Consider the following 27,451-nt stretch of genomic DNA (forward strand, 5'->3'; position numbering starts at 1 on the left):
GGCATTAACATCTGTTGATGGTGTAATAGGTAAAGTATACCATATGTGGAGTGAATTGGTGGGTTTAGCCTGAATCTCAGACTAAAAATATTTCCAAAAAAGCCCATTTTCTTTGCATTGTAGAAGGAGGAGTTTTCATAAGGACTCAAAAGAATCTTTATAGTGGTAACATTCCTGTTCCCTTCCCTTAAACAAATGTTGTATGTGCATTTATTTTTAAGCCTACCCCAAATGCTGATGTTATTATAAGGCCAAATTAGATTTCCTCTGTGCTTGGTGTGTTTGATCTTCCATGTATGTGCTTTGCTTCGTAGTGTTAACCTTACTCCTGTTGCCTTATTGCGCTGGCTTGGGATCATATGGGACCTTTAAAGCTTAACAGTGTTTGGCCCTGGCTTGTGTTTGGATGAGAGGTGAGGTAATGGCCTTGATGATTCAGCTCCTCCTATTAAATTGCCATTCATTTAATACTATAGCATGGTGTTACTGGAGGCCTTTTTTTTTTTTCCATGTTGACATAAAACCAAAAAACTTGGCTTGTGATCTTTAGCAACCTATGAGTCTTTTAGAAGAGTCAATGTGCATTAAGTGTAGCACAGGAAAAACTCAGTTTGATTAATTCAGCTATGTCTACCCTGCCTGATCAGTTGTGCACTGGTTTCCTCTTCTCTAAAGCTATTTTGTACTGTTGCTGGTATGACCTGAGACATGTTTGGATTTTTTTGTTTTGTTTTATTTTGTTTTGTTTTTACTGTAGAGGGACTGTAGTTCAGTTCATATTGTTAGGTGTAAGAAGTGATGTATAAATAAAATACTGTTTTGCTAGCCAAAACATTACTATAACTCTCCATTACCAGAACATCTCCAAAGGGATACCTAGATATAAAGCCTTTCCCATCTAAAGTCCTAAATAATTAGACTGGATTCATGGTTTGGAGAGGAAAATTGGAGCATGGGCGTTTTTTACAGTGACCAGAAAGCTTGAATGCCTTTTCTCTGGATTAACTGTTTGTGAATCTGGCATCTTTTTGCTCTTGAGGATTAAACCTATTATATCTCTTTCACACAAAGCCCAACTTTGGAAAGGTTGCTCTGGTGGTACAGAGAAGAGGGGAGGAAGGGAACCACACGTTCATGGGCTGTTGAGTATCAATATGTCCATGAGGCACAGAGACCACAATGCTGCTCCTTCAAGGAGCTGTGTGAAATCTTTTGAGGATTTGGGCCCAAGGGACATACTGAAAGTCACATAGGAGGACTAATGGTCTGTAGAGGGAACTGAGGATTTCCCAGATCCCCTATCCGTGGCCCCTGCCTGCTGAGATCAGGCAGGTTGCCACTATTGATGGTGTCACTTGTCCCCAGGCACATCAAGCTCTTTAAGGGCTCATTGTGTCCAAGAACATTTTCAGCTTCTCCCTTGCTTGGAGGTTGGCAAGTCTGGCCTACAGTCACAGTGACACAGACTGCTTGCAGTGCCGTGCAGGCAGCTGGGGGTGGGACTGCCCACCAGCTTGGCTGAGACACCAGCAGAGATCACACGAATGCCTCCAAATGAACCTAAAAGTGAAGCCTGATAGGTTCACGTGAAGAGCCACTGCAGGTAGCAACTCGTATCCTAACGACAGGTGCTACTAGAGCAGGCAGAGCTACCGTGGCAGCATTACAACTGGAGACTAGCAATCTCAAGCTGAGGCCTGATAACAAACAGGTAGGGGCCAACACACTCCTAAATCACTGCAGATGTTTCCAAAGGAATCATAAGGTCTTCTTACAAGCCTGCATGCTCTTTCCYGCTATTTCTCGCAATCATTTATATCCCTCACAGCTCTGGAAGTGCCTGGGACAAGATGTCCTGTCTGTCTGTCTGCAGTCGCTCCAGCAGGTGAGACAGAAGGAACCTTTATCCCTGGTAGAGCCTGAAAGAGCAGCTCTTAGCTTGCTCTTAGCCTCAGATAATTCTTTATTATAAAAGAGGTTATAAAGGAGGCTGAAGATGTCAGAGACCTCTTGATAGTACTGCAAAGTGATGTGTTGACTTTTCTAGTAGAAGAAAGGAAATAATTAAAACGATCGCTGTTTTTCAGGTAGATGTTCAGGAGTTTCCAGTGCAGGGGGGAGCTTCTCACAGTTCAGTTAATGCTGGACTTTTATTTAACACGCAGCAGGAAACTCCTAGCCAAGGTAAAAGACCTGAGCAATTCACTCTCTCCCACAAGAAAAAAAACGTTTGGCTACTCCACAGCGCTTCTTCCACTGTATYTCTGAGACTGTAAGGGCATTTTCCTGGAGTCATTACCGTTTTTCACCAGAGGCAAACAGTTTGCTTTTTATGTCTGTAGCTGCAAGCTGCAGTAAATTACCTGTAACAGAGACTCTCCGTCTTTGCATCTTGGAGGAGATCATTTTCAAAGGAAGCATTGATCTTTAACAAATTCGTTTCTAGCAATCTGAAAATTAGGGCTGCATTGGCACATCCATAACTGTAAGGGGTATGACAAATTCTTAGGCTGGCATTTTGAGGTGCTGATTGCAGGAACTGTGACTGTTTGGCCTCTTTGAAAATCGGCCTTTATAATATTGACAGGAACTATTGATTTCTAGATTCTGCCTCAAGTCTGGTTTCTACAGAAAATTTTGCCGCTGCTTTGCTTTACAGCAGAAGTAGGCTGACTGAAATCGGTGAAAAGAGTGCGAAAGTTAAACCCATATAGGAAGTCAAAAATTTAGGGACTCACTCTTTAGCTGGTGATCCACAGACAAACTTTTAAGTGGAAATTAGTTAACGGTGTGAAAGAGAGTAAGTTGTTCAGCCTGAAAGCAGTGTGCTTTTAATAAAGAAAAATCATGAAAATCCTCTCAAAATATTTTAGATCCTTCTCTGAATGCACTAACCACATTATAGAACTTGCCATTTTGCTTTATGCAAACGCGGTGGGTTTAGGTGACTATATAGAAGGTGTTACAATTTGTTGGATATGTTTTCTCATGGCTAATATCTTGAAGGCTTTCCTTCAAAGGAGGCTGTATGGTCAGTGGTGCAAATTTTCATTGCCATCAGTGGATTTTGCTTTGGTTTGCTTGGCTGAAGCAAAAATCCTGTAAGATCTGATAATGCAGCTACAGAGGACAAATGAAAGTACAGCTACAGAAGCAATTCCATAGCAGCAAGCCATATCTGCAAAGGAAAATGCAGATTTTGAGTTAAAAGGGGAGCTCATATATAATAAACATCATTATTTTTTTAAATAGACACAAATATAACTATCTCAGTAGGGAAAACTGTGGCTGATGCAGTATTTCAGTGAATTAGTCTGTTAATGAACATAACGCTGTTCTCATGTATACAGATATAAATCCAGAATAATTTCATGGATGAGAACAATTTTATGTTGATAGAAAATTAGTTGTTAGTGAATATCAGCACAATATATGTCAGTCTGAATTTAAACTGTTACTCCAGTCTGCCATTTTCCTTTCCTTATACCTGAGATGAGTGCTCTTTCCAGCAGCTTGTATGAGTCCATAAGACTCAAATAAATTCCCTGTGGAATTGAGCCTTTTCTTTTTTGGTCCAGATACGCTTTGGAAAAAAATGCAGGAGCCGCAGCTGGTTCAGCAGGTCATGCTTGAGGCTGGTGCGAGGGGCAGTAGCTGTTCCCCGTCTGGATCCCRTTTGAATCACAGCTGTGTTACTCCAGCTTTGCATCGGCAAGGCTCTTGTGACCGGCGGTGGAGCGTGCTCAGAGATTCTCGTTCATTTTACCGTGCAGACTTTATTCTGGGAAATTAGGAAAATGGCCTGAAATGATCATGTTCAGTCATCCTGCAAGTCACGAGCTTCATTTGCTTGTGGGGGAGCACTGGCAGGAGGCAGCAAGGGCCTCCACTTGCTGGGTGTACGTGAGTGAGGATGTTGTAGCTCCTCAATGCAGGCTGGTATGCAGAGGTGGGGGATACTGCTCGTGCCRCATCACTTGCAAAGCAAGCAGCTGGCAGGGATTTGTTTTTGCAAGATGGTAACTAATAAAATATGCCAGTGGGTGGAAACCGGTCTGATTAAACCTCAAATTCGGGAGGTTCTTACCCAGCAGGCTAATGCAGCTGCACGGCCCGGTCTGCATGGGCAGGCTGCAGGCGTCCTGGTGCCACGCGCTTCCCGTGCAGGTGCTCCGCCGCGAGGGGGAAGGCAGGTTTCCTAGTACTCCTGCACTCTCTGCAGACGTGTGCAGCCAGCTCACGGCTGAGCCCTTTGCAGCTGACTCGTCTTAGTAGCAGTCAACCTCAGGGCAACAGCCGGTTCAGAAAGACTTGGGGAATGCAATGCGATAACTTTGGTGAATGAGCAGAAAGGCTTAGTCTTTAATGATGTGGCTAACGAATGTGCCTCTTTGTGTAATAAATAATGCATCTCTGCATGTACATTTGCATTGGTTTGAAGTGGGGTATCTCGGTGTGCTTTATCAAGGTACTTCCAGAGTATAACATAGATGATTTCTCCTGTTTCAAGAATATCTTCCCTCTTGGCAACTAAATATGTGGAATGTCTCAGTTGTCTAGCATGCCATTCAAGCCCCCTGATTTTTCCACAACGGGTACTCTGAATGCATGCGTGCAAATTCATCTTTTAGCCATGCTCCGGTCTTGCAGCAGGTCTTTGAGGCTCTGTTTTTACCTACTAGGTGATTTTCTCTGGGGGAAACCCAAAGCTTGAGCTCCGCGAGCGGAGTCAAAATGTTGCTCTGCTTCTGCTCTTTTGTATTAGAAGCCATTCCTTTAGCCAGGGCCAATGTTATTCCATTTTTAAGTAATCTCTATATCTTTAGCCAAATTCATCCTAAATTGAGTCTGGACATTAGATTACAGGAAAAATATATCAAGAATTCTTGTGCAGATCTTAGGTTTTAATAGACAAACTGCTGAAAAAATGTGAAAAATAAAATAGCTCTTTATAAAAGCCAAGGCTGTATAAGCTGTGCTGGTTATTTCATGAAGAGTAATGTGATATGGAGTAGATATCCCAAAACTAAGATGCAGGGGTGAATATCTTTAARTTGTGGAGCCTTTAACTGATGAGAAGGGATTTGCAAGTAGACAGGTAAGTCTGAATCTGATTTTCATAGGAGTGGGACCTATACCTAATGCTGCCAGTTGTGCATTACATCRGAAAAACATACTCAGTTCATTACTTGACTTAAATACTGCTCCAGGCTGGAAATCTACCCAGTACATATTGGGTAAAGCAGAGAGGGAACAGTGTAGATGCAGGCAGTGGCTATTCATGCTTGTTATGAAGTTCGCTCATATCCAGAGCTGTTCCAGCCGGGTAGGGAGGGTTGGATAATTACGCTAGTAGAGCCTGGTGCGTGGCTGAGGGACCTTGCAGGCAGCCAGGGCTGATGGGAGCTGGATRGATGAGGCTCAGCTGCTGAGGAAGGCACAAGCTTTCCCCACCCCTCACTCATCCTGGGGCTCTTTCTCCCAATCTATAYGTCTTCTGATGCTCCCTTTCAGCCTTTCCCTGAGCAGCTGCTCAGGCTTGGAGRAGCGCTCTCTAAACATCTGCTGAACTATCTTGTTACTCCCTCCCTAAGCCATCCTCTGCCACAGTGCCTAGAATAAATTTGGCATTGATCAAAGGAGAGTCAGGATGGCTCTGTGTCATGCTGACCAAAGCTTTCCTGTTTCCTTTTGCTCCCTCTGTCTTTATCTACCTGGTGTCTTCTGTCTTTGAACTGTAAGCTCCTTTTTAATTCTATTTTCTATTTGTTTTCTGGTCCACACCTATGCAAGGCACAGTACAACTGGGTCTCCTGGCTTGGGGCTGGTGCAGCTTGGTACGGTGGCAAATGCAAATAACAAAAAGAAAAGTGATGATGTGAACACCTATGAGGTTTCTTCCTTAAGTTAAATGTCTAACAGCTGAACACTGTAAGATGAATGTATTTCTCATCCATTTAAGCCTCTGCTAGCTGTTTCTCATGTTTCCTGGCAGTTTGTGGAATAAACACTGTTGCCTGCTGGTGCCTAGGAAAAGAGTGCAGCTCGGTATCTTGACTTGAAGTGAAATCTGGCACCCTTAAAGTCACTGAAGATGTTTTTGATTCATTTCTAGCAGGACAACAATCTTTTGTTCCTCTCTGTTTTGCTTGGGTGCCTTTTCTTCCTCTCCAGCTCTGCCACTTGCCATGCAATGCTCCTTGGTGCTGGTTCTGTCCTGGGCACCACCAGCCCTGGGTCGGGAGCAGCAAGGACATGGGGAGGGGAGATCAAATTCTCCAAGTCCAGAAGGCATGGTAGAACTCTGCCTTTGCTGGCACCTTTTCTCGCTCRCCCACGGCCGGTAAAACTGGTGCTGAAAAGGGAATGGGGAAGAGCAGCAGTAGAATTAGTTGTCAAGAGATTGTCCCCAGGAGCCCAAAAGCTGGAGCTGCTGGGAGCCAGAGGAGTTTGGAGGAACTCAGTGAACATCTGTATGTTCAACTTCAGCTAGTGATGAGCCAAACCCAACTTCTRCCAGCCTTCCTTACCCCCCAGCACACCACTCAGTGAAGCTGGAGTTTCTCCAGCAACTGCCTTGCAAAGAGGGTTGCTGGCTTCCCATAACCCGCTGCTCAGCGAGGTAGGCTCTTCTCTGCTCGTTGGAGAACTTTCAGGAATATATTCAAAGTATTCCTGTCTGCTGCTGGCCGTGCCTCAGTTTCTGTATGTGTCTGCTCTTGATTAAGTAAAAACTTGGAATAATAAGAAACTGCAGTTGCCTTCGTAGAGGAGCACAGAACTGAAAAATTCTTGATTTTCCAGGCTAGGCCTGGCATGCAAAGTGACGAGGGTTGTGTGTAAGGCAAACAAGCAGGCACACCTTAGAGATAACAGACTATGTCTTCCTCTCCTGTGTGTGTTGCTGTGTTTGTCTTTTGGGAAGAAAACATGCTATGGGAATTACCAACTCCTACAGCATTGGAACAGTCTTTTGGTAAAGGTCTTTCTCTAGATCAATAAAACAAGTTTTAATCTGAGAATCAGACTGGTTCAGTAAAGTCAGAGGGTTACTTGGCAAACCTTGTAGATTAGCATTTATGCTCTGAACAAGACAACATGCATTTCAAGTAAGATATTTAATTTCCTTTGATATAGAGATTGCAATTACTTCTCTGAAGCTTCTTTGTTGGGAGAATTATTTTAAAATCATTCCTAATGTATGTAATCTTTTTATGCGGGACTATTATATTTACATAATTTTTATGCCCTTTTGGGGAGGAAAAGTGCCTGTTGAGTAAGTTGCCTGTTCAAAAACTTCCATATCTTCACTTAGAACTGAATGTAACTAAATGATGATTGAGCTGAGACTTTTTTTCTTGTGTGTGCTGTCAATCACATTGTTCCTTATTGCCATCACCTCCTTCACACTCCAGCTCTGCCCATAGCACACTCACCTTCTTCCAGTGGTCAGTGCAGTAACATGGAAATCTTGGGATGCAGTGAAATGTAGCTTATTTACCTACGTGTGGGTGCTAGGACATGGATTAAGCTTGCCGTTCCTGTTTGCATTGCAGACAGCCTAAACCCACCTCTCACATCATTTGAACACTCATGTAAAAGGATTTCCCTTAACTTAAGCTGGCGGGCATCTTCAACATGATGTCTCTCCAGCCTGATTGCTAACCTGGTGAGCACAGCATGAGATATAGTAACCTGGTGTGATCTGAAAAAGTGATGAGAATGTACAGGAGGCAAAGTCTGTGTGTGCACACCACGTGTTGAGACAGCTGCCGCAATGACCTCATTTTGCTTTGGAGTGTGTGCTTTTTTGGTTTTCTCTTCTCCCCATCCCCATTGGTTACCCCCCTTGGGGAGAACTAGGCTGCTGAAACAGCAGCAGATTGTGGGGATCCCAACCAGGCATGTGATACCTTGTGGTCTGTGACTATAGATATGTGAAATACAGAGAATTCATTCAATTTACAGGGATGATGATGTACAGATTAGTGTTCTTGAAAGATGATGACTTGACCTGCTGCAGATTAATATGAWTAGCAGATCAAAAAATCCAGGCTGGAGTTGGGCACCCACTGTCCTTTGCATTTCAATGGGATCTGGCCACGTTGCGAGCTTGGGCTGCTTCTGCACACTCTGCTGTAGTGCGTGACGGTTGTGAGCTGTTCCCTTTCTTTATTGTTGGTCATATTGTTGCTTGTTCATATTGTGTCAGCAGCTGGTGCTCCCCGTGCAGGATCACAGTCCCTATTGCACCAGCCAGAATTGCAGAGCTGAGATTTTGCTTAAATTTGTGGTCCTTTGGACCATTTTGCAATGTAAGAGTTTCATAAAGTGTGAGTTGCATTTATTCATGCTTTATAARGAGTGACATAGCACAGAAAGATGCTTTTGATTCATTGAAATACATTAAGCTACTGTTGAAAGAGAAATTGATTCTTCAAGATGGTGTCAGAATCACCCACTATGGTGAAATTCCTCTCTCTCTTCCTGAAAAAAAAATCTTGAATTATTTTTCAGTAGGCAAAGTTTGCTTAACAGAGATTTTTCACAGACATTATTGGCTTTTTGCAGTAGGCTATGATTAAATTTTGGAAAATTGAAAACAGTTTTTCTGAGTTTAGGGGATTTAAACTTAAAATTAAAAATGAGAACAAAAACCCAGAGACTATTTTTATTGCTATTTTTCCCCCAGAAAAATTTCTCTAATYTACTCCCATCACCTGAGCTTCAGAAGTAAACCTCAAAGGCAAGCAGAGCAGAATGATCTGCTAGTGATGTAGTAATAACTCTATGGTTCATAAGCATAGGAGCTTGCATCTGGAGGGCAAGACATGTTCATCAGTGTAGTGTAGACAAACACATAGTTTTGTCCATGCCATGAAAACCTGAACAACAAAGGCAAACTCATAGACTGAAAGCAATTTTTTTGCCTTTCCTGGTCCTCTTCTGACCTTGGATAACAAGACAACACCCAAGGAGAACATAGTTATGACAAACCAAAATCATTCTAAGCCTGGAACTGTGGMAAAGCAAGAGCGGTTGGAAAGCAAATACAGCTTCTTGCCTTCCTTGGGAATTTCTTAGGCTATGAAAAGAAAGGAAAAAGACAGGAGGAACTGATTTTTTTTTAAATAGTTTATGTTTATAATGGAGCCTGGAAGAGGATTTCCACAGGAGCTGGTGCGTTCCTCTGCTAGCATACTCCATGTGACCCATTCAGCAAGATATAGTTGACAGAGCAGTCAGCTGCCTCTGGTGGGACATCTGTGGCTGAGCAGAGACAATGTGAAGACTTTCCAAAATCGTGGCAGTATGGAGTAGACAGTCTAAAATCTGGCAGAGAGATGGAGCATCCTACTGCCACTATTTTACTTTTATGGATGAAGACAGGATATGGAGACTGAATCTCCAGGTCCCCCTTTCCTGGGAAAAGGAGCCTTTATGAGGAAGGGCTCCTGGTAAAGTTAAGAGTGGTATGTGCAGGGATACAGAAAAGGACATGAACGGTGGTTTGAATGTCAGTAACCTATTTTCTGCACAAAAGGTTAATGATTTTCTTACCTCTAGCTTGTATCACAAGACAGTGGTTAACGTATTTCCTCTCCTGCACCACAGTCGGCTTGGCTCTGGCCACTGTTGCACAGGAGATCCTGACCTTTCTGAGGTAGGCAGGTGTGATCCATAACTCTTCAGGGACCCTCTGAAAAACAGCTAGCGCTATGAGAAACCCTGGCAGGACATGTCTGTAACCCTAAAGGGAAAACAGGTTTGAAATAGGTCCCTACTCTCTTCCAYGCAGAGGAGATGGTATTCAGGAAGGGTGGCCTCACATGTGGGCTGGACCTTGCCTCAGGGAGTATCAGGTGTCTTGGCAAGGTTTCATCAGGACTCTTCTGGAGCTTATCTAATGTTTAAGGAGTTATGAGTGTAGCTTTCCTTTCTATCTGTGTTTCAGTCTATAAAACTGTGCAGTTCTATCATTTAATAACTGTATTACCATAAATGAAAGCAGAAGAGCAGTAAGTCTTTAATTTTATCTTCTAATGATGCTTTCCTGTTGAAAGGGGTTTCAGGCTAGTTCACAAAACACAAGTTATTCCCTTCTTATGCTGCATAAAACTGGGGATATAAACCTCTCTCCCAGAGCCATTGACCTTCATCACAACATGCGGGGATCACCAGCACATGATAATGCTGCAGCTTCACAGCTGCMCGTGTTGGGTTGGGAGTTAGTATAGCAGAGCATCAGTATGGAAGTGGCATTGTCTAGTGGCAGGCAGGAATGAYGCTGTAACTCAGGCTCACCAAATACTGGGGACTTCAAGGGTCATCTCTGTGCTCATCTGGAAAAACATTCAGGCAAAGAAAGTTGAGCAAATCTGAAACATGAGTTCAGTAGAACAAAATGTGAATGGTTTTTTGTTGAGGAATTCTCCAAAAACTTGGATCAGTGGTGACTTCCAAAGGGGAAGGAAATCTCAGGTATAGACCAGCAGCTCCAGCCTGTCCCAGATGAGGCTGTCTAGCCATTTGTGTGGGATCACTCCAGCTGGTACAGCGACAGAAGCAATTGGAGTTGAAACTGAAAAACAGAGGCTGGAGGCAGGAAAGCAGAAGTTGTAGGTAGACCAAGCAGTTGCCAGCGGAGTGGCTGAGGCGTTTTAAGATTGGCTATTCGGAAGTGAAGGAGTAGGAGAAAGAAGCTGAAGTGGGAAAGGAAACAAGAACTGCTTTGGGTGTGACACAGCAACTACCCTGCCAGCTGCACTGTCTCTTTTGCCCATGTTGGAAGTTTGAATTACAACTCATTTATTAACCAAAAAAAAAAAAAAAAAAAAGATTTGGTATGAAAGTTTCTCATAACTGTGGAAAATACACTGAGAAATGCCAATTTTACCAAAGTGAAGAAGCTATGAATGGTGTGCAAATATCTAAATACTGCTATATGAAGAAAAAACAAGGGAAGGAGGTGACCAATACCTACCTATCTAGCATGTTCTGCAGCATATGAAACAAGCCAGAAAGGGTATAGGTTGGGAAGGGACACCGATGGTCTTGGGAAAGGCTTGGTCTTCAACAAAGCAGCCACGGGGGCTTACTGTATGGGAAGTTTACCTGCTAAGCTAACCTTGTTTAGGCAAAGCTCAARCAGGCCTGATCTCAGCCTCAGGAGCTAGAGCTGGGAGGTAAATGGGATCCACAGTATGGAGAAAGGCTGTGAGGACATAAGCCATACAGGTCCTGTTCCTCATCACTCAAACACAGTAGCAAAGCCATGTTCTCCACCAGTTGATTCCTTGAAATGTCACCAGTTGCTTAGTCTTTGAAGCCTGAGTGACCTAATCTGGTTTTGGGCGTTGTCACTGGTTTCCCACTTAGCAATGCCACGCTATACCTCTATTTCACCTTCCCACCTTTGTCTACTTGTCCACATAAGACATGATCTTCCAGGTGGCTGCTTAGCTCCAGATTTGCTTTGGGGCCTGCTACTGCCCCTGTAAACCCATTTAGGAGCCATTTTAACTTGCCTGTTACGAGTGTTGCACTGAAGTAGATGTCCTTCAATACCAGAATGCAGAGAAGATTGAAAGTGCCACTTACTATGATGTAGCTTGCAACTCCAGTGAATAACACGAGCTGAAAGAAGTGACCAAGATTTATAGAAAACTGCAATTTTATAACCCCATATACAACTTTTTGATTGATTTCATTTCCATCTAAATTAAGATAACCTTAAAAAGTAGAGGAAAATAATGATCTTTCTGCTATTTGTCCTCCCTTTTTACCGATATGAATGTGAAGAGAAATTGTATGACTTTTTTATTGGATGAGTTATCAGACTTACTGAGATTGCTTCCACAGACCAACCCATTTTATAATTGGAGTCATGTGAATTCTCACATAACAAATAGGTGATTCATTTCTTGCTTATCACCAACATTTCTCTTCTAGTGTTTTTTTGCTTCCTTTCTGGAATAAAAGGCTGTGTTTTGGAGATGTCCCTGTTTGTCTTTTTCTTTCCCAACTAGCTTCATTAGCATTTCTGCAGTAACATACATCAGGCAAGGAATTATTATAAACAATAATAAATATTTAAAGATAGAAAAAGCAGCTCCAAAAGTTCCTCAGAAAACCTCCATGGTACTGAACATTTTTCAGTGATCCCAAGAGCAGGCCGTGATCCCACAAAGACCTATGTGAGTGCTTAGTTGACTTTGCTTACCTAATCTTTCCAAGTTCAGCAGTGTGTGCCTTTGGTTGACACTCCATGCTCAGGCAAAACTCTCGATGAGGTCTAATTCCTGTAGAGGGACTCATCCCACTGCAATACCTTGACAGTATTTAGAAATTAATAACAGATGAAGCTGTGGCTGCAAGACCATYAGCATGTGGCACTTGCATTGGCATTGTGCACACTCGTCACGTTACCAGCTGGTCTAGAAAATCCTGCAAATGCCACAGCTATGGATGCTCCTTTGATGCAGACGCACAAGGAATTTGAAACTCAGCTTCCATTACGAAACAGTTGTGTTTCTTGCCTTTTTCCATATTTTGAAAATGTTACCCCCTTGCTGAGCTGACACTTGTCTCTGACTCTTCCTGGTGACCCACGCTGTTGACATCTACAGTTCTCTTCTCCCCACTGCGGCCATCTCGGAGCTTAGTCTGAAGTCCACAGAAGGCCTTGCTAGGGCTGCTTTTGCTTGGGGAGAAGACCTAGTATCAGTTCATGACTAGACTGGGGATGAAAACACTTCCCACTAAGGTATCTTTTTACAGCCTCTGCAGATCCTTCCCCTCCAGAATTCCTCTGAGGACCTGGGGTGGTTGACTTTGGGATAAGGAGCAGCTGTGGTGTTTTACTAGACTTCAGAAGTGACCTATCTTGGCTGGTTGAAGCTAGGATCATAACCAAAAGGAACTTTGGGGGAAAAGTGCACAAGCAGGAGTCACAAAGGGTGAATCACCAGCCTCAGGATGAGCAGGGAGGGGGATGTGCAGATATCTGAGCAGAAATAGCTATGAGAAGCCAGCTTTGCTTTTGCAGAGGGGGCACTCGTCATTCCCTCAACTGTGCTTTTATTGGGCTCCTGGAGATCAGAGCTTTTAAGAAATGAAAACTGAAATACGAACTTCTTGGGATTCTCAGTGAATCAAGCAACTTGAGTTTGCTGTTGTGCCAGAAGCTGCTAGCCCTACTGTGTGATAAAGCAGCGTATGTGCAAATAGACAGAAAGGTCCCTAAAAAATGTTAAGGCACTGGAGTTGGGATAGCTGCAAATGTTTATAGTAGAAGAATGGTTTAAGATGTGGTTGGCATTCAAAGTAGCTCTATAAAGCAACGAGATTTTGAATATCTGTTGCCAATTAAAGCAGACTTTATATTCTGGTCTCTTAGCGACAGAATTTATGTGATTTTGTTTGCATTTCATCAGTTATGTAGAAGAAAAGCTTCTAAACAATGAATTTCTATCAAGATGGTAATTACATCATGTTGGACATATTTATATCAAAATAGTTCAGAATTTGAATAAAGATTCTTGAACAAAAAGTCCCATCCGAAAATTCTATTTCCAGGTAGGAAGCATAATCCTTGCATCTGAGTATTCTTTTTAATTAATCTAAAACAGTGGTCCAATTAATGAGTGTTGTGGCAGCTCCAAAATTTCTTCTAAATATAATAAACGTGCACCTTATAAATACAGGCAAGGATTACCATTCCCATCATCAGAGTGAAGATGGAAGAAGTGGAATTAAGAAACTCAGTCAGAGATCCGAGCACCTTGCCATCATACACTAGAAGGTTTCTAGGAATTGAATTGCACTTAGCTGTGCAAAATCTGTTCTTATCTCCAGGGCCATTGCTGGATGCCTGGAAGATGGGCAGGATTCACGTCAGCCCACAGGGACCCAGCAGCAGGCAGGTTTCATACCTCCCTGAGCCCTAGCAGTGAAAGCTAGGCTTGTCCTCTGCTCTACGGCAGCCAGGTGGTGAGGGGAATGCATCTCCCTGTGGGTGCTACTAAAAAGGGGGCTATACCCTTCTTAACTGCTTTTTTCTTTTTCTGAAAAAAAAAAGTTTCTTAGGCTCCTGCAGGATGTGTGTTAATGGCCAGATGCTGTAGGAGTGAGTGAAAGAGGGAGACAAGTCCCAGTGAGTTGCTCTGAACAAGTCCACTTGTCAGCTCCCTCCCTCTGCTTTAGCAATTTCCTAGTTTTATTGTTTTTTTTCCCTTATTCCTTGTCCATACAGGCTATTTGGTGTCGGGTGTCCATACTGGCACTTCTCAGTGCACCAGGGATTTCTTTTCTGCTAGAAGGTTTATCAAGCACTCAAGCCACAGACAGGGTGGGACAGAACCGAGGAGCTGCCCGTAAGCCTGTAAGGGCTTGCAGAGCTCACATGGGGCAGAGCACAGCGGATGAGCATTTGACTCTATAAGAGGAAATGCAAAATGCCCACCATTTTGGGATGAAAGATGTTTCTGCATGCTCACCTGTGTTAGTGGCATGTGTGTGAGGCTACATGGTAGAGTCCCAGGACACAGATGAATTGGGGAAAGCATAAATACGAGAAGGAGCTTGGCTGGGGCATTGCAAGGAGTGTGTTGTGGCCAAGGACGCAGAGGAAGAGCCTCACCCACAAGGGCTGTTGATAAGGAAAAAGCAAGGGTATCTGTCTGTCACCTCCATTTCATACCCTATCTCTCCAAGCTGAACTTGCCTACAGGAAACAACTTGCATCCCAATGTGGCTTCTTGGTTCCTGGCACAGAGCCTGCTAAACCATTTCCTAAGTGTGTTCAAGTCTGTTCCATAGATATATATATATTTTCCTCTGTACTACTGGTAAAAATAATGTGATAGTGGTACATGACAGATTTTTTTTTTTTAATGAGCTATCTCCGAACTCTAAAAGAATTCTGTCTGTCATTGAGAGTGGAAAGACAAATAATCTTGCAGTACCTGTCAGTGATAATGTGAAAAAAAAAAAAAAAAGGAGTTAAAGCACACACATGTGCTCTTTTGGTCCAGGTGCCCAAGTTACTTCTTTCTAGGACTCTTTACTTGCAGATGAAGTGCAGCTAGTTTTACATGTGAGAAGCTCTATCTTTTATAAAAACGTATACACCAAAATATTACTAACATATCAGGGAGACGTACATTTGCACCATAAGGGAGGAAAAATCAAGTCAGATGAGGGCTATAAACTCATGGCAAGAAGGAAAGACAGATGATGTTTGAGGAGGGCAATGCTTGCTGCCCATGGTGCAGACCTGTTGGTGCTGCCCGGTTGGCTATAAAACTTGTAGGGACAGCTCTTCTCCCCGCAGCGTGTCCTTAGGGTGGTGTGGAGAAGGCTACCCTGTTTTGGGGCATGCCCTCTGCCACCCTCCTCCTTTGGCTCTCAGTATTTCAGGTTCCTTTGCCACAGGTCTAAGTTTGTGCACGGTGGTGGGAAGTCTTGAGTGGCAGCTGTAGTGTGGATGGCCTTGGTTACACCTGCCCTAGTAAGGTAAACTGGGCCAGGACATGGCCTCAAGCCTTGCTGTGATTGTCCACACCATTTAGCACGTTCTTTGGCATGGTTTTTGCCTATGCCAACTCAAATTTTCCCAAACATGAGTCAAGGCACAGGACAAGGATCATTCCCACTGGGCAGCATGGATAAGGCTACCCTTTTTTGGAGAGAGAGAGAACTTAGCTGCATGGATACAACCCAAGCTGCAGCATTTGCACACAGGATCAGAGAACAGGACTTGACATATTCTTTTTACTAATATGGAAATAACATTCTGGATTAAATGTTTATTCCTTGAAACAGAAGATTTGACTCATTAGGTGTCCTTTCAAATCCTATATTTCTCCTTGGCTTTCAGTCATTTGGAAGTGTTTCTCTTATGAAGTTTAGAAGAATTATCAGTGAGATCCTACATGGCATGGCAGGACTCTCTAATTTTTTTCAAAGTGCTAGCATTTCAAATATTGCTCCTCCAGAGTCCAGATTTTCAGAGAATGCAATCATGAAAAAAACCTTGCACTTTGCAACTGGGGAAAAAAAGAAATAAGGCAAAAATATTAAGTGTTTTTCAGCAACATCCAGAGAATTTAAAAAAAGAAAAGAATCATCTGTATAATGATGATAAAATTCTGGCAGCCTATAATAGCTTGCAGGAACTTTTGAATAAATACTTCATGATCTTTCTATTAAATCTCAGACAGATTCTTCTTGTAAGAAAAAAAAAAAAAAAAAAAAAAAAGTAAGTATATACCAAAACAAACCCAAAATGGATTGGGACATTGCAGTTCAGTATCTTTTCTGACACTCTCCAGACTCAACATTTTCTCTCTTCTTTTGCAGGCCATGTATATGTTTTATGCCTTGGCAATCGTCTGCGATGATTTCTTTGTCCCTTCATTGGAAAAGATTTGTGAAGTAAGTATTAGAAAATTTTACTTGAGCTTGTGTTTTGCTTTAGCAGCGGTTCTCCTTGAGAGCCTCAAAATGTGATGATTGTGTGTTTATCATTATCTTTGAGTTTTCCTCGTGTTTTTTATTTAGTTGTTCAACACTGTGTGTGAGTTGGCTCAGCTTCATGGTTTTTACTTGCAGGAGATGGGCTGTGTGTCTCCTGATCGGTAAACTTGGCTGATGCTCCCTCTTAAAGCTAGTCATCTCCTCTTAAATAACAATTCCTGTGTATGCATAATTAAACTTTTTTAAAAATGGAGACAATTTATAGCATAGTAAAAAATATATCCTCTAGAGCAGTGATTGCCAAACTCGACCTCACCCCCGTGCTGCCGGCTCCCCTAGCAGTGCTTGCTGCAGGGTGTGTTTCCAGGTAAGAAGTCAAACAGAGCTTAGTGGCTTGACCTGTGCTCTGCTCCTCACCACCGATGTGGGCGTTCTTCTTGGACTGAGAAATGGCACCCCTGAGATAAGATTCGACTGTAAGAAATTGGAAAAAAGGTGTTCAGTTGTTCGTTGCCCATGTAAGGAAGCGGCTTGGTTCGTTTATGGCTTCAAGCGAGTCACTCAGTTCTCTTGTGACTTGGAAGGCAATAACATTTTATTTCTTGACTTTTGCATGGAAATATTGATCCATGGGGCATTTTTAGTTTCATATAGCATTAACTTAAAACTTAGAAACCTCCCAAGGTTCGTATGTCAGACTGGGAAAGAAAAAAATGCACAAGAGAGCTTAAATGTGTCAGTAAAGCCTCCAGGGGGACAGAGCTTTCAGGGCAGGACTGATGAGCAGCCAATTATGCAGGCCAGCTATGCATTCTGCCTCTGCACGTGTTCCCAGCCCTGTGAGACCTCAGAGCTGAGCGGCCCTCCAGCTCTATCCTACTCCCACTATGCTTGGTGCAGGCCTGCACGCCTCTTGTGTCATCACGTTGGAGGCTACAAACCCCAATATGCATGGTGGGACCCCTCAGCCCCCAAAAGGGAACTGTGTTTAACCAAAAGAGAACTGTTTTGAGCTGACTGGAGCTGGGTTTGCCTGCTTTGACTTTAACTGGAACTGAAGTCTTGGTTTGTGTTCAGGACTCCAGCTGTGCAGCTCTCTCACTGCGCTGGCAGCCCTCAGACTCCCATCCCTCTACCAGCGTGCTGCATCCAGCAGGCCAAGAACTGCACATACTCATGGGTTTAATCACTCAGCCATCCCTCCCTTACTCCCTCAAAGCAACTTGTCCTACTTGCCATTTGTCTTTTCAGTCATGAGCATCTGGGAAGTGGGGCCTTTAACTTTCCTTGAGAGGTGCAGTACAAGAGTTCACAAGTCAGCTGGTCTCTAGGTGTTCCTACAATAAACACACGTAGAGATGTCATTGCCTAGTGTTTGTGTCTCCTTGCAGACATCTGTTCAAAACACCAGAATTCAATCTGAGCTGATATGAATTAAAACTTACGGTGATTTACTCCAGTGGAAATTGTGGATTTCATACCATGTCTACAAAAATACTAATTCTACTATAAATTGTAAAGCAGCAGAGACATCTAGGTCAGCTGTAAAAAAGTTCTTGAACACTTCCAGCAATTGTAAGGGACTTTTCCCCTCTTCTGCTAAGTCTGGCATGCTGAAATTTTAGAAGACAAGGAGTGCATTTTAGTCTGAATTGGTTCAGATGGTGACAGGGTGGACATTGTTCTTGAAGCGTCTTCAAGTCCTCTCCAATGCCCAACTCAGGCAATGAAATGTGTGCTGCATGTGGAAAATATGAATTGGTCTTGCCGCTTAGACATTTCTGTCAGATGGAGGGGACATCTGCACATCTCACTGGCAATAAATGTCACTCATCGTGGAAACAGAGCTGTGCCTAGGCCAGGGAGGAGGCGTTGGAGGTGGCATGTGAAGTCATTTATATTGACAACTCTGATGGATGCTTACTCTAAACTAACCTGATATTTGTGGCTTAGCAACCTACCATGAAGGCGTGTTTTGCGTTAGAAAAAAAAGTCCTCAAGAAGACCCGCTATTTCAGTACATAAATATTCAGGTAATTGAAGGGCAACAAACCATGGCGGGAGCTAACGATGTGGCTCAAATGGGCTTAACAGGGACAAGATAAATGCACTTTAAGAATACATCATGAGTTAATAATAGTACATTTTAACTGTGGTTCTCCTGAATTACGAGGGGACAACCAGAGCTTCAAAATGTAACGTGTGAATGGTTGTGAACTCCTGTCCTGCAGAGTTCCTGAGCTCCTTAGTGCTCAATCTGAGTATAGCCTGTGTGCAACGCAGGGGGAGGGGTCCTACTGTTGCCAGGAAGGGAGATGTTGATGTGAAAAAAGGGGTGTGAGATGCTGCAGATGTAGACATACTGAGTTATCCAGCTCCCACCTCTCCAGAGCAAAGAAGCCCTGCAAATCTAGGAAACTCAGGTACAGAAGGCCTGCTCAGATCACTGTAGACTAATGTAGCCTGAACTGAGGAAGCAGTGTCCATGGCAGGCTTGTACTTTGAGGTGCAGGCTATATGCTTGAGAGCAGGGCTGCCGTGCAGAGGGACCTGGAGAGGCTGGAGGAATGGGCTATCAGAAGCCTCTTGAAATTCAACAAGGCTAATGCAGAGTTCTGCCGCTGGCATGGATAACCCACTGCAATGGCATAGACTGGGCCCAGGCAGGCCAGTGAGCAGCTCTGTGGAAAAGATCCTGAGGTCTGGTGGGCCAAGCAGATCCTGAGCCAGCAGTGAGCCCTGGCAGCAGAGAGGGCCTGCAGCATTTGGGGCTGTATGAACAGAAGCAAAGCCAGAAGATTGAGGGAAGTGATTATTTTCCTCCACTCAGCACTCATTGGACCCTATCTAGAATATAACATTTTGGGCTGTACAATACAAAAAAGATATTCATTAAATGCAAGGAATTCACTGGAGGGTCGCCAAGATGGTCAGGGGCTGCAGCTCTTTTCCTCTGAGCAGAGGCTAAGGGAGGAAGTTATCAAGAAGGTGGAGCTAGGCTCACGATGGTGTGTGGAGGAAGGCTGAGAGACAGTGGGTCCAAATTCAAACAGGGGAAGTTCCAACTGGATTATAAGGAGGAAAAAGAATATCGCTGCCAGGGACCCAGAGAGACTTATACAGTCTCCGTCCTTGGAGATTTTCAAGACATGCCAGGACAAAGCCTTGAGCAACCTGGAATAATTCCATAGCTGACCCTGCTTTGAGCAGGATGTTGGACTAGAGACCTTCGAGGTCCCTTGCAGCCTGAATTATCCTACAACTATTTCACAGTCCCCTGTTACAGCCTGCTCTCCCAGCAAGGACACGGCTTGCCCCCTCCTTGGTAGCCTTCCTATCCTACACCTCAGCTGTTGGTCGATTGAATTAGTAGTAAGTGACCTTATTTAGTCCAAGCTGTGGCCTGTGCTCCCTCCCAGACCCTTCTTTCCTTTCTCCACTGTCTCATTGCTCTCTGCTATGAACACCAAGCTTTTAGTTTCATTCAGTTCCCTGAAAAGCAAGAAGCTCTGTGGGAGAGGAAGAGATTTGGTCATGCTGGGAGCATAGGCCAGCAGAAGAAGCAGGGCTTGAAAGTAGTCAGATGAAAGGAAAAGAGATGGCGGGAGGGGAACAGCACTGGCGTTCAGCTTGAGAGGGAGAGCACGGCATTACAGCTGCTGCWAAATTTTAAAACTGCTTTCATCCAGAATACATGCATGGCCTCCATCTCCCCATAGGTCTCAGGCTTTTCATCTCTTTTAGCATCTTTCCAGCACCCTCTCTGCCTTCCCTCGAAAACACCCCTATCTACAGGGAACTCTGAATTACCCACGTGCAAACTCAGATTGGAAAATCATGTCTGCCCTCCCTCCTAGGCCTCTGTAAGCGAAGACCTGTTTGCACAGTTCTTCTTAGCACTGTTGGTAGCAAGGGCCAGTATCTTTAAAAATGTAGGCTTTGCTCTCCATCACAGATCCAGATCTTGCTGCAGGTAGTTCCTGCGAGGAGCTCACAATGCGCTTGTGGCTGCAGAAAGCTGCATATACACCACATGCAAAATCTGCTGCCTGGGCAGCTGCTGCTTTGGGACTCCTCTCAACTGCTGGGGCTCCCTTCTTCTCCCAGCAGGGAGTCTCCTCCTTGTCTTTTGGTTGCTTAGATACCTCCTTCACCGAGGCAAAAAAAAAAAAAAAAAAAAAAGGTCCCCTCCTTGTGCGTATTTTAGTTTCAGACCCTAATCACAGAAGGTGGGATGGGAAATTGCAGTATCTGCAGGAGAGGAGAAACCTTGATAACTTGCTTTACAGCTTGGAAGCTCGGAGAAGATGTCCAGAGGACAACAGTGTTGCATATTTGCTTGGATCATGAAGATTCCCAGACATTAAAAATAAGCAAGTCCCCAAGYATGGCAAGTGTATTTTGGTAAGGGGCCTGTCCTGTCAGACAGATGCCAGCCTCTGGGTCTACAGGGAGGTAGCACCTGTTCTGACTCTACTGTTGACCATCTGCGGCCAAGCTCCAGCACTTCTCTGTGCCTCTATTTCCTGCGCTGTTTGATAGAAATGCTGGGTTTTTTTACTGTATTTGCAAATCGTGATAGGAGACACCATGTGTAACACTAACTCTTCCTAACATTATTGGTGACAAATTTAGTCATCATATGCTAGAGGCTCACAAGCTGGAAAACTCCCTCTCCTTTCATCCACATTAGCAGTGTGTAGGTGCAGAATCTGTGTGTCTCTCCACCTACCCCCAAAAGTCTGTCAGCCTAAACACCAGTCAGTTTTACAGGTACAAGTGTCAATCCTCAGATTTGTTTGGTTTTGTATAGACATCTGCTGTATGAAAAGACTCCTCATATGTTTTTAATGCAATATTTGCAAGCCCCTGTTACTAGAAGGCTACTTTCAGTTGATCAAGTCTTTCCTTTTTGATTTTTCTTTTGGTTATTTGTTATCTTTCCAGCAGCTGAACATATATTAAATGGTTCTATACTTTAACAGCTCTGAACCTTGTATTATCCAGCACCACCGATAAAATGAGACTAATAAATTTTGTTCGATTGTATGTGAAAGAGAAAACATACAGATAGAATATATGTCTGGCATACTTGGAATAAGAAGTTGCTGCCCAAAAGAGAGATTCATGTCTTTAGACATTATCTAAATGTGCCATATAGATGGGTCAGAATTTCATTGCTCTGTAACTCCTACTTAATTCTCTTTCAGAAAACACTTTTCTTATCTCACCTTTGGGGCATTCATGTCCTTTTACTCATGTATTGTAAGCATAATTAAGCAGTTGCTGAATTACATGATAGCAAAAGAAATGCACATTCCTGTTTCCTGCTCCATCTACTTCTCCTTTATCAACTCACAATGGCTTGTCTTCAAAACATCCAGCTTTTCATGGCTTGTGCTTGATGTTAGCGTTCAGAAATGCATGGGAAAAGGCTCAAGTGACTTTGCAAAATCCTCCGCAGCCTGTGGTAGTCGCCTCTCTTGCCTGTTTTTCTCAGAAAGGGAAAATTTTATCACTCTTCCAGATGACAGCAGATGCGACCACCATTACTCACACTGTTTTCCTTCACAAAAAGACCTAGTGAAATCAGTGGGCTGACTTGGAGAGCCAGGGGCTCTTCTCAAGGGAGATAACGGCCAGCATCCTCCATTACCCAAAGAGATGAGACCAATGATGTTTTCAAGGGTGGGGGGGGGTCTCTTTTTTGTTTAATTCACAGAAAATGTTAATGAGAGAGAGAGAAGCCTCCAGGTCAGGAACCCCACCTGTGTGGCCAGAGGGGCTATGGCAGCACACATGACACACGTAGCGGGTGAACCAATCTAAAATGGTAACGGTTTGCCATCTGAGCCCTACCATCAGTGATCCTGCTGCCATCTGCTGTCATATCCAGCACAAAAGAATGCAGACCCCTGTCTGAGAGCACTCTTGGTCTTGGAGATCAATCAATAGTTATTCTACAGTTGTTTGATGTTTGGATGCACAAAGCCTAAAATAAATGCCTCTTTTCTGGCTTAGCTCAATCTCCTTTGGAAAGTGGTTATTGAGTTAAAGCAGAAAGGCATTTATGTTCCCAAATATGTCTGTTGAGATCAGAATTTGTTCCAGAATACTTGTTAAGATAGACATTCAGACACTCACATTTTGTTTCATTTAGACTTACTTCCAACCCAAACCTTGCTTTTTTGTTTGTTTTCTAAAACAATTTGTAGTCATGTTTCTCCAGACACTCTGTTGCTGATTTTAGAAAATGTTTACATGACCCGACTAACATCACACCTCAATTGCAAACATTTGCTTATAAATATCAGAGAATAAACTTTTGCCTCCTATTTAGTGTTATATTTTGTGCTCTATTACATGCATTGCAATAAATTATCTAGCAGTTCTCCTCCAGGGAACCCTATGTGGCTTTAAATTAAACTAGCTCCACAGAAAGTCAGCTCAGGTAGTTTCCTTGATTGATGGTCTTTCCTTTGGAAAGATGCCATCTATATGCAGAGTGAGTATTAAAGGATGACCATTTCTTTGTATCCACAGAGAGTGTGCAGAAGAAACCAGCAATTTGGGATGCACCTCCACTCCTAGGAACTTCCTTCACAATAATTTTAATCTTATTTAGTGATTTTCCGTAAAGCAGTATTTAATCAGTCTCCACAGCTTTTTATAGCAGTACAGCATTTGGTATCCTACTTAAAAAGCATTCCCAGGAGGGAACATCCTTTCCTTTTTCTTTGTCCCCGTAACATCTATTAAAAAAGCTTTGTTGTATGTGTATGTTCAGTGGGTAAAATTRAGGACTTTTTAAGCTCTTAAGAGAACTTTATGGGCTCTTCAGTCGAGGTTAAGTTGGGATTTTTTTTTTTCCTGCAATTTTGAAGGAGCGAGTGTACTTTGATCATGAAAAAGTTAACAAAGAAGCCTTACGCAGTTAAGAAGAAGTGTTTTTCTGGCTTGTCAGGTTGTTCGTGCTTTTTCAAACAATTGATTCTATTCAGGAAAAAATTCCCATCACATCCCACTGTGTTTCCTTTGCTTGTAAAATGGAAGCCGCTAACTCACGCGCATGTGATTCAGCCTGCTTTGTGTAGTAACAGCTCGGCAGTTTATGACCGTATGGCAGGGGGTGGCTTTTTTTAGCTACTCATACTAAACTGTGGAAGGTGCCAGCAAGGCATGTGGTCTTTAACAGCTTTGTCGCGTTTACTGAACAGTGCCTTGTGCAGATGGAACAGTGGGAATGCAGGAAACATAAAGGAAGTAATTAACCAAGTAAATCTTTGGAAACAGCATATGTTGAAGAAGTTTGCCTAGAGTAGCAGGTCTTTTTCTTTCCAGGACACACTCTTTTAAATAAGAACAGTCCCTGGGCACCACTAGTGGAAGGCTGTAGGAGGTAAGTATGTTTGATGACAATCCTTACCATGGATGGTAAGGAGAGGTTAAATATCCAAAGCTGAAATGGTCTTCAAGGCAGGAGGTCAGGGRATGAACAGAGCCTAAGCTCCAGCCCTGACCATTAACAAGCCGCAGGAGAGGAGATAAGGTTTGTTTTGGGAACCATGGAGAAGGAAAAGCAATCCTTACTGGTAAAGTGACCCACAGTCTTCTGGAGTGTTACTCCTTCTCTTCAGTGGAGAAAAGGATGTCAAAGCCACAACCTGCCCTCTATATGCTAACTTAAGCTGGAGAACAGCAGTGGAAATTAAGGGTCAATAACACCTCTGATGGTTTTTTTCCCATACTTCTCTTGAAATACATATTGACAGTTTCCCACTCAGCAGGCAGTGTAACTTTTCTAGTTGAATTCCTTCAATTCAGCTTTGTTAGTTTAGTCTCAGTGTTGTAATCAATGATTCTGATGTGTTTTTCTGCAGCGCTTGCATCTTAGTGAAGATGTGGCTGGGGCAACTTTCATGGCAGCTGGAAGCTCTGCTCCTGAGTTGTTTACATCTGTCATAGGTAACTATTTAAGCTACCGCTGCTTCTTGAAATCCCCTCTTTCCCCTCACTGGTTTTCGGAGTTCGTATGGGATAGCTCAGCACCTACAGTGACATTTGTTACAACACCTGACTTCSTGGACACACACAGGACTAATTGTGGTGAACTGTCATTAGATTTCAAGGGCTCATCTCCAGCTATTGATGAAGAGATTTCAAAAAAGCATCACTATCCCCCAACAGGTCTGTCTCAGAAGTGGTTCAGTCATCTACCCCAGCAGAACCAGGGCCAGCACCACAGTCAGGTCACCATAACTGTCTGTTAATCTTACCTTGCTGTAGCACAGCTGAGCTGCACAGTGCTCAGCTCTGAACATGCAGCCATCTCTTCTCATCCACCCACCCTCCAAATGCTACCTGTCACAGGGTCTTTAGGGCTTAGTGTGAAAGTGCACCTCCAGCCCCTCAGGTTGATACCCAGGAAAAAACTTCATGTCCTCAAACACACGTTCTCTGCTATCACCTCCACTCTGATTAGTCTTCAAGCACCTTTTACCTCCAGGAAAGCTGAAGACAGGAGGAGAGAATTTGAGACCCTTTCTCTTAGCAACAAGTTGATCAGAGTATCACTCTGCCAGAGTATCAGTCTGCTTGTGGGAAGCATGATCAAGTGTTTCAGCAGTATGAAGTCCAGGAAGCTCATACAAACTTGTGTCATCCTTCCACAACCTCAAGCTAAGAGGTTGTTTTGTGGATAGGGAGGAAAGAACACCTAAATGTACCAAGAGTAACCCAACTCTTGGGGCAAGAATTTGGAGAGAGCCTGCTGAGCTCAAGGCCATGCACTACAAGCAATTTTTGTAAAGAAAAGACTGTTAAACAGATCTTTGTCTTATCCTGAATTCACTGAGCCTAGAAACAGCAGAAAATACTAGTACCCTCGGTGTTTAAGCGTAGTGGATGGTATTTTGGGCCCTGCTTTATTATATTTAGGAAAAGAGACTTCAGTCAGAGAGCTGTTATAAAATGATTCTGTATGCTACCTGACATACGGGGAAAGTCTTCCTGCAGTTGTACTCATCCATATCCCTACAGGATAGGTTGTCATCAGACCAGCAAATGGAGGGTTAAGGTGGGCTCTCCATCTCCATGAGGAAAACTATTCTGAGCTTAGATGCTTTCTGTAAAAGATTGTCCCATTTCAGTAACAGCCATCAGAGCACAAATTAATTCACGCAAAGCTGTGTGCTCTGCAGAAAGGTCTGCTTAGACAATCAAAGTGCTGGTTTGTTAGTCTCAAAATGTAGGAACGTAAAATGGACTTGGGATTGTGCTCAAGTTGAGGAGAGTGCAATAGCAGGGTAAAAGTAAAATGAGATTCCTTCAAGCAGCCTGGAGATGCTTTAACAGGCAGGTCATTATCCTGCTGTGGTTTTGTCAATGAGATACTGAATGTCGCATGGTAGGTGACTAGTTCTGTGTAATGTGTTTCTGAGAAAAGGAAAAAATAAGATAAAATCTAGACTACACTGGCCAGATCAACTCAGTTGGAGCCTTAGAAGTATGTGATGAATTTAAACAGACTGACAGCTAGCAAGAGATGAAGTGTTACTTTTACACTGTCTTCCTAAGAAAAGAGGTTCATGCAGTACCACAATGTGTCTGTCTGTTCATCTACTTTACCATTAATCTCATTGGCCAATTTTAACCAAATTTGACAGGAGAGCTCTCAAAGGAGCTTGTAATGCAGACCATTAACCCATTGTGAGGGGCATCATTCAGCTTGGAAGTAACTACTGGCCAGACAGCCCTGAATCAGCTCCCGCTCATGCCTCTAATTGCCTATAGAAGCCGACAGAGGTGGAGGTTTAGGGAATATTAGTGATGGAAGGTCTTGGTAGGAGGTGGGAGCCAGATCTGCAGGAAACTACCAGCTGCTCTCACAGAGCTTATTGTCTTTTATATGCTGGACTGCAAGCCCAGGTGGCTGGTGACATGGACATTTCTGAGATCTTTGATTTTCATTAGACACTCTATCTAAATCCCTTCAGAAAGCAAGTTCTACCATCTTTATTCACCTTAGTACTTTTCTCTCCAAGTTACCCTATTAAATAGGAGTCAAAAAGGCAAAACTGGTACACGCCAATCTTTAATGGGATGAGAGGTCTGCAGGGCTTTTTTTAGTAAAAAATCTGTTCTTTCCAATTTACACAGCTTGCTTTGAACTTATTTTTCAGGTGTTTTTATCACAAAAGGAGACGTAGGCGTTGGAACCATCGTGGGCTCTGCTGTATTTAACATTCTCTGTATTATTGGTGTGTGTGGGCTTTTTGCAGGACAGGTAAGAGCATTTAATGATTCCTAATGGTTCTTACTTTTTCACGTGGCTTGGTTGTACTGTGAAATCAGTTGACAGGTTTGCAGTCTTGCCACAAAATTCTCTGGCTTTTTTCTTTTTAATGAGGCCTTACACTGCTCCTCTTGCATTTTTGAAATGAAAAACAAAACAGTAAATATCAGCTTAGGCTTTTTAAGCTGCTCAAGAGTTATGAGTGGAATAAAGGTTGGTTATTAAACACAACCTCTCTGCAGCTATTGTAAAATGGATTTTGACCTATGTATCTGGTTCTTTAAGACCAAAGGAGCCAGGAAATGTGTGTGATTCTGGTTGGTGAAGATGGAGTTTGGTGAGGCATGAAAGATGTTTCTGAAAGCATCATGACACCTCTGGAGCATCAGGAAAGATGCTTCCTTTGTGCAGATAGGTTCAAATGCACAAGCTGAGCTGACACAATGTTGCTGGCAACTTACATGACATATGAAAAATTATATTGGTAAGATTTGGCCTTTGCTTGTACTTTATCTCATTATTTACATCCACAGACTCATCAAATGTTTTGTGTGGAAAAGGATCTCTAGAGATGTCTGGTCCAAACCCCCGTACCCATCCCAACTCAAAGCAAGGCCAGCTTCAAAGTTAGATCAGGCTGTTTGGGCCCTTGTCCAGTCAAGTTCTGAATATCTCCAA

The 27,451-nt window shown here is 43.2% G+C and overlaps 1 protein-coding gene across 1 annotated transcript in view; it reads left to right on the forward strand.

The window, feature by feature from the left end:
• SLC24A3 (solute carrier family 24 member 3) overlaps nt 1–27,451 on the forward strand; it is a 211,535-nt gene that overhangs the window by 123,579 nt on the left and 60,505 nt on the right. The window contains exons 4-6 of the mRNA XM_085313839.1: nt 16,363–16,437; nt 24,360–24,444; nt 26,661–26,764. Of these exons, the coding sequence (XP_085169965.1) occupies nt 16,363–16,437; nt 24,360–24,444; nt 26,661–26,764 (264 nt within the window). The remainder of the gene's footprint in view (nt 1–16,362; nt 16,438–24,359; nt 24,445–26,660; nt 26,765–27,451) is intronic.

This window comes from Rhea americana, unplaced genomic scaffold (assembly GCF_003343005.1).
Source record: "Rhea americana isolate MKP2758 unplaced genomic scaffold, rheAme1 scaffold_398, whole genome shotgun sequence".
In the NCBI taxonomy this organism is placed as follows: domain Eukaryota; kingdom Metazoa; phylum Chordata; class Aves; order Rheiformes; family Rheidae; genus Rhea; species Rhea americana.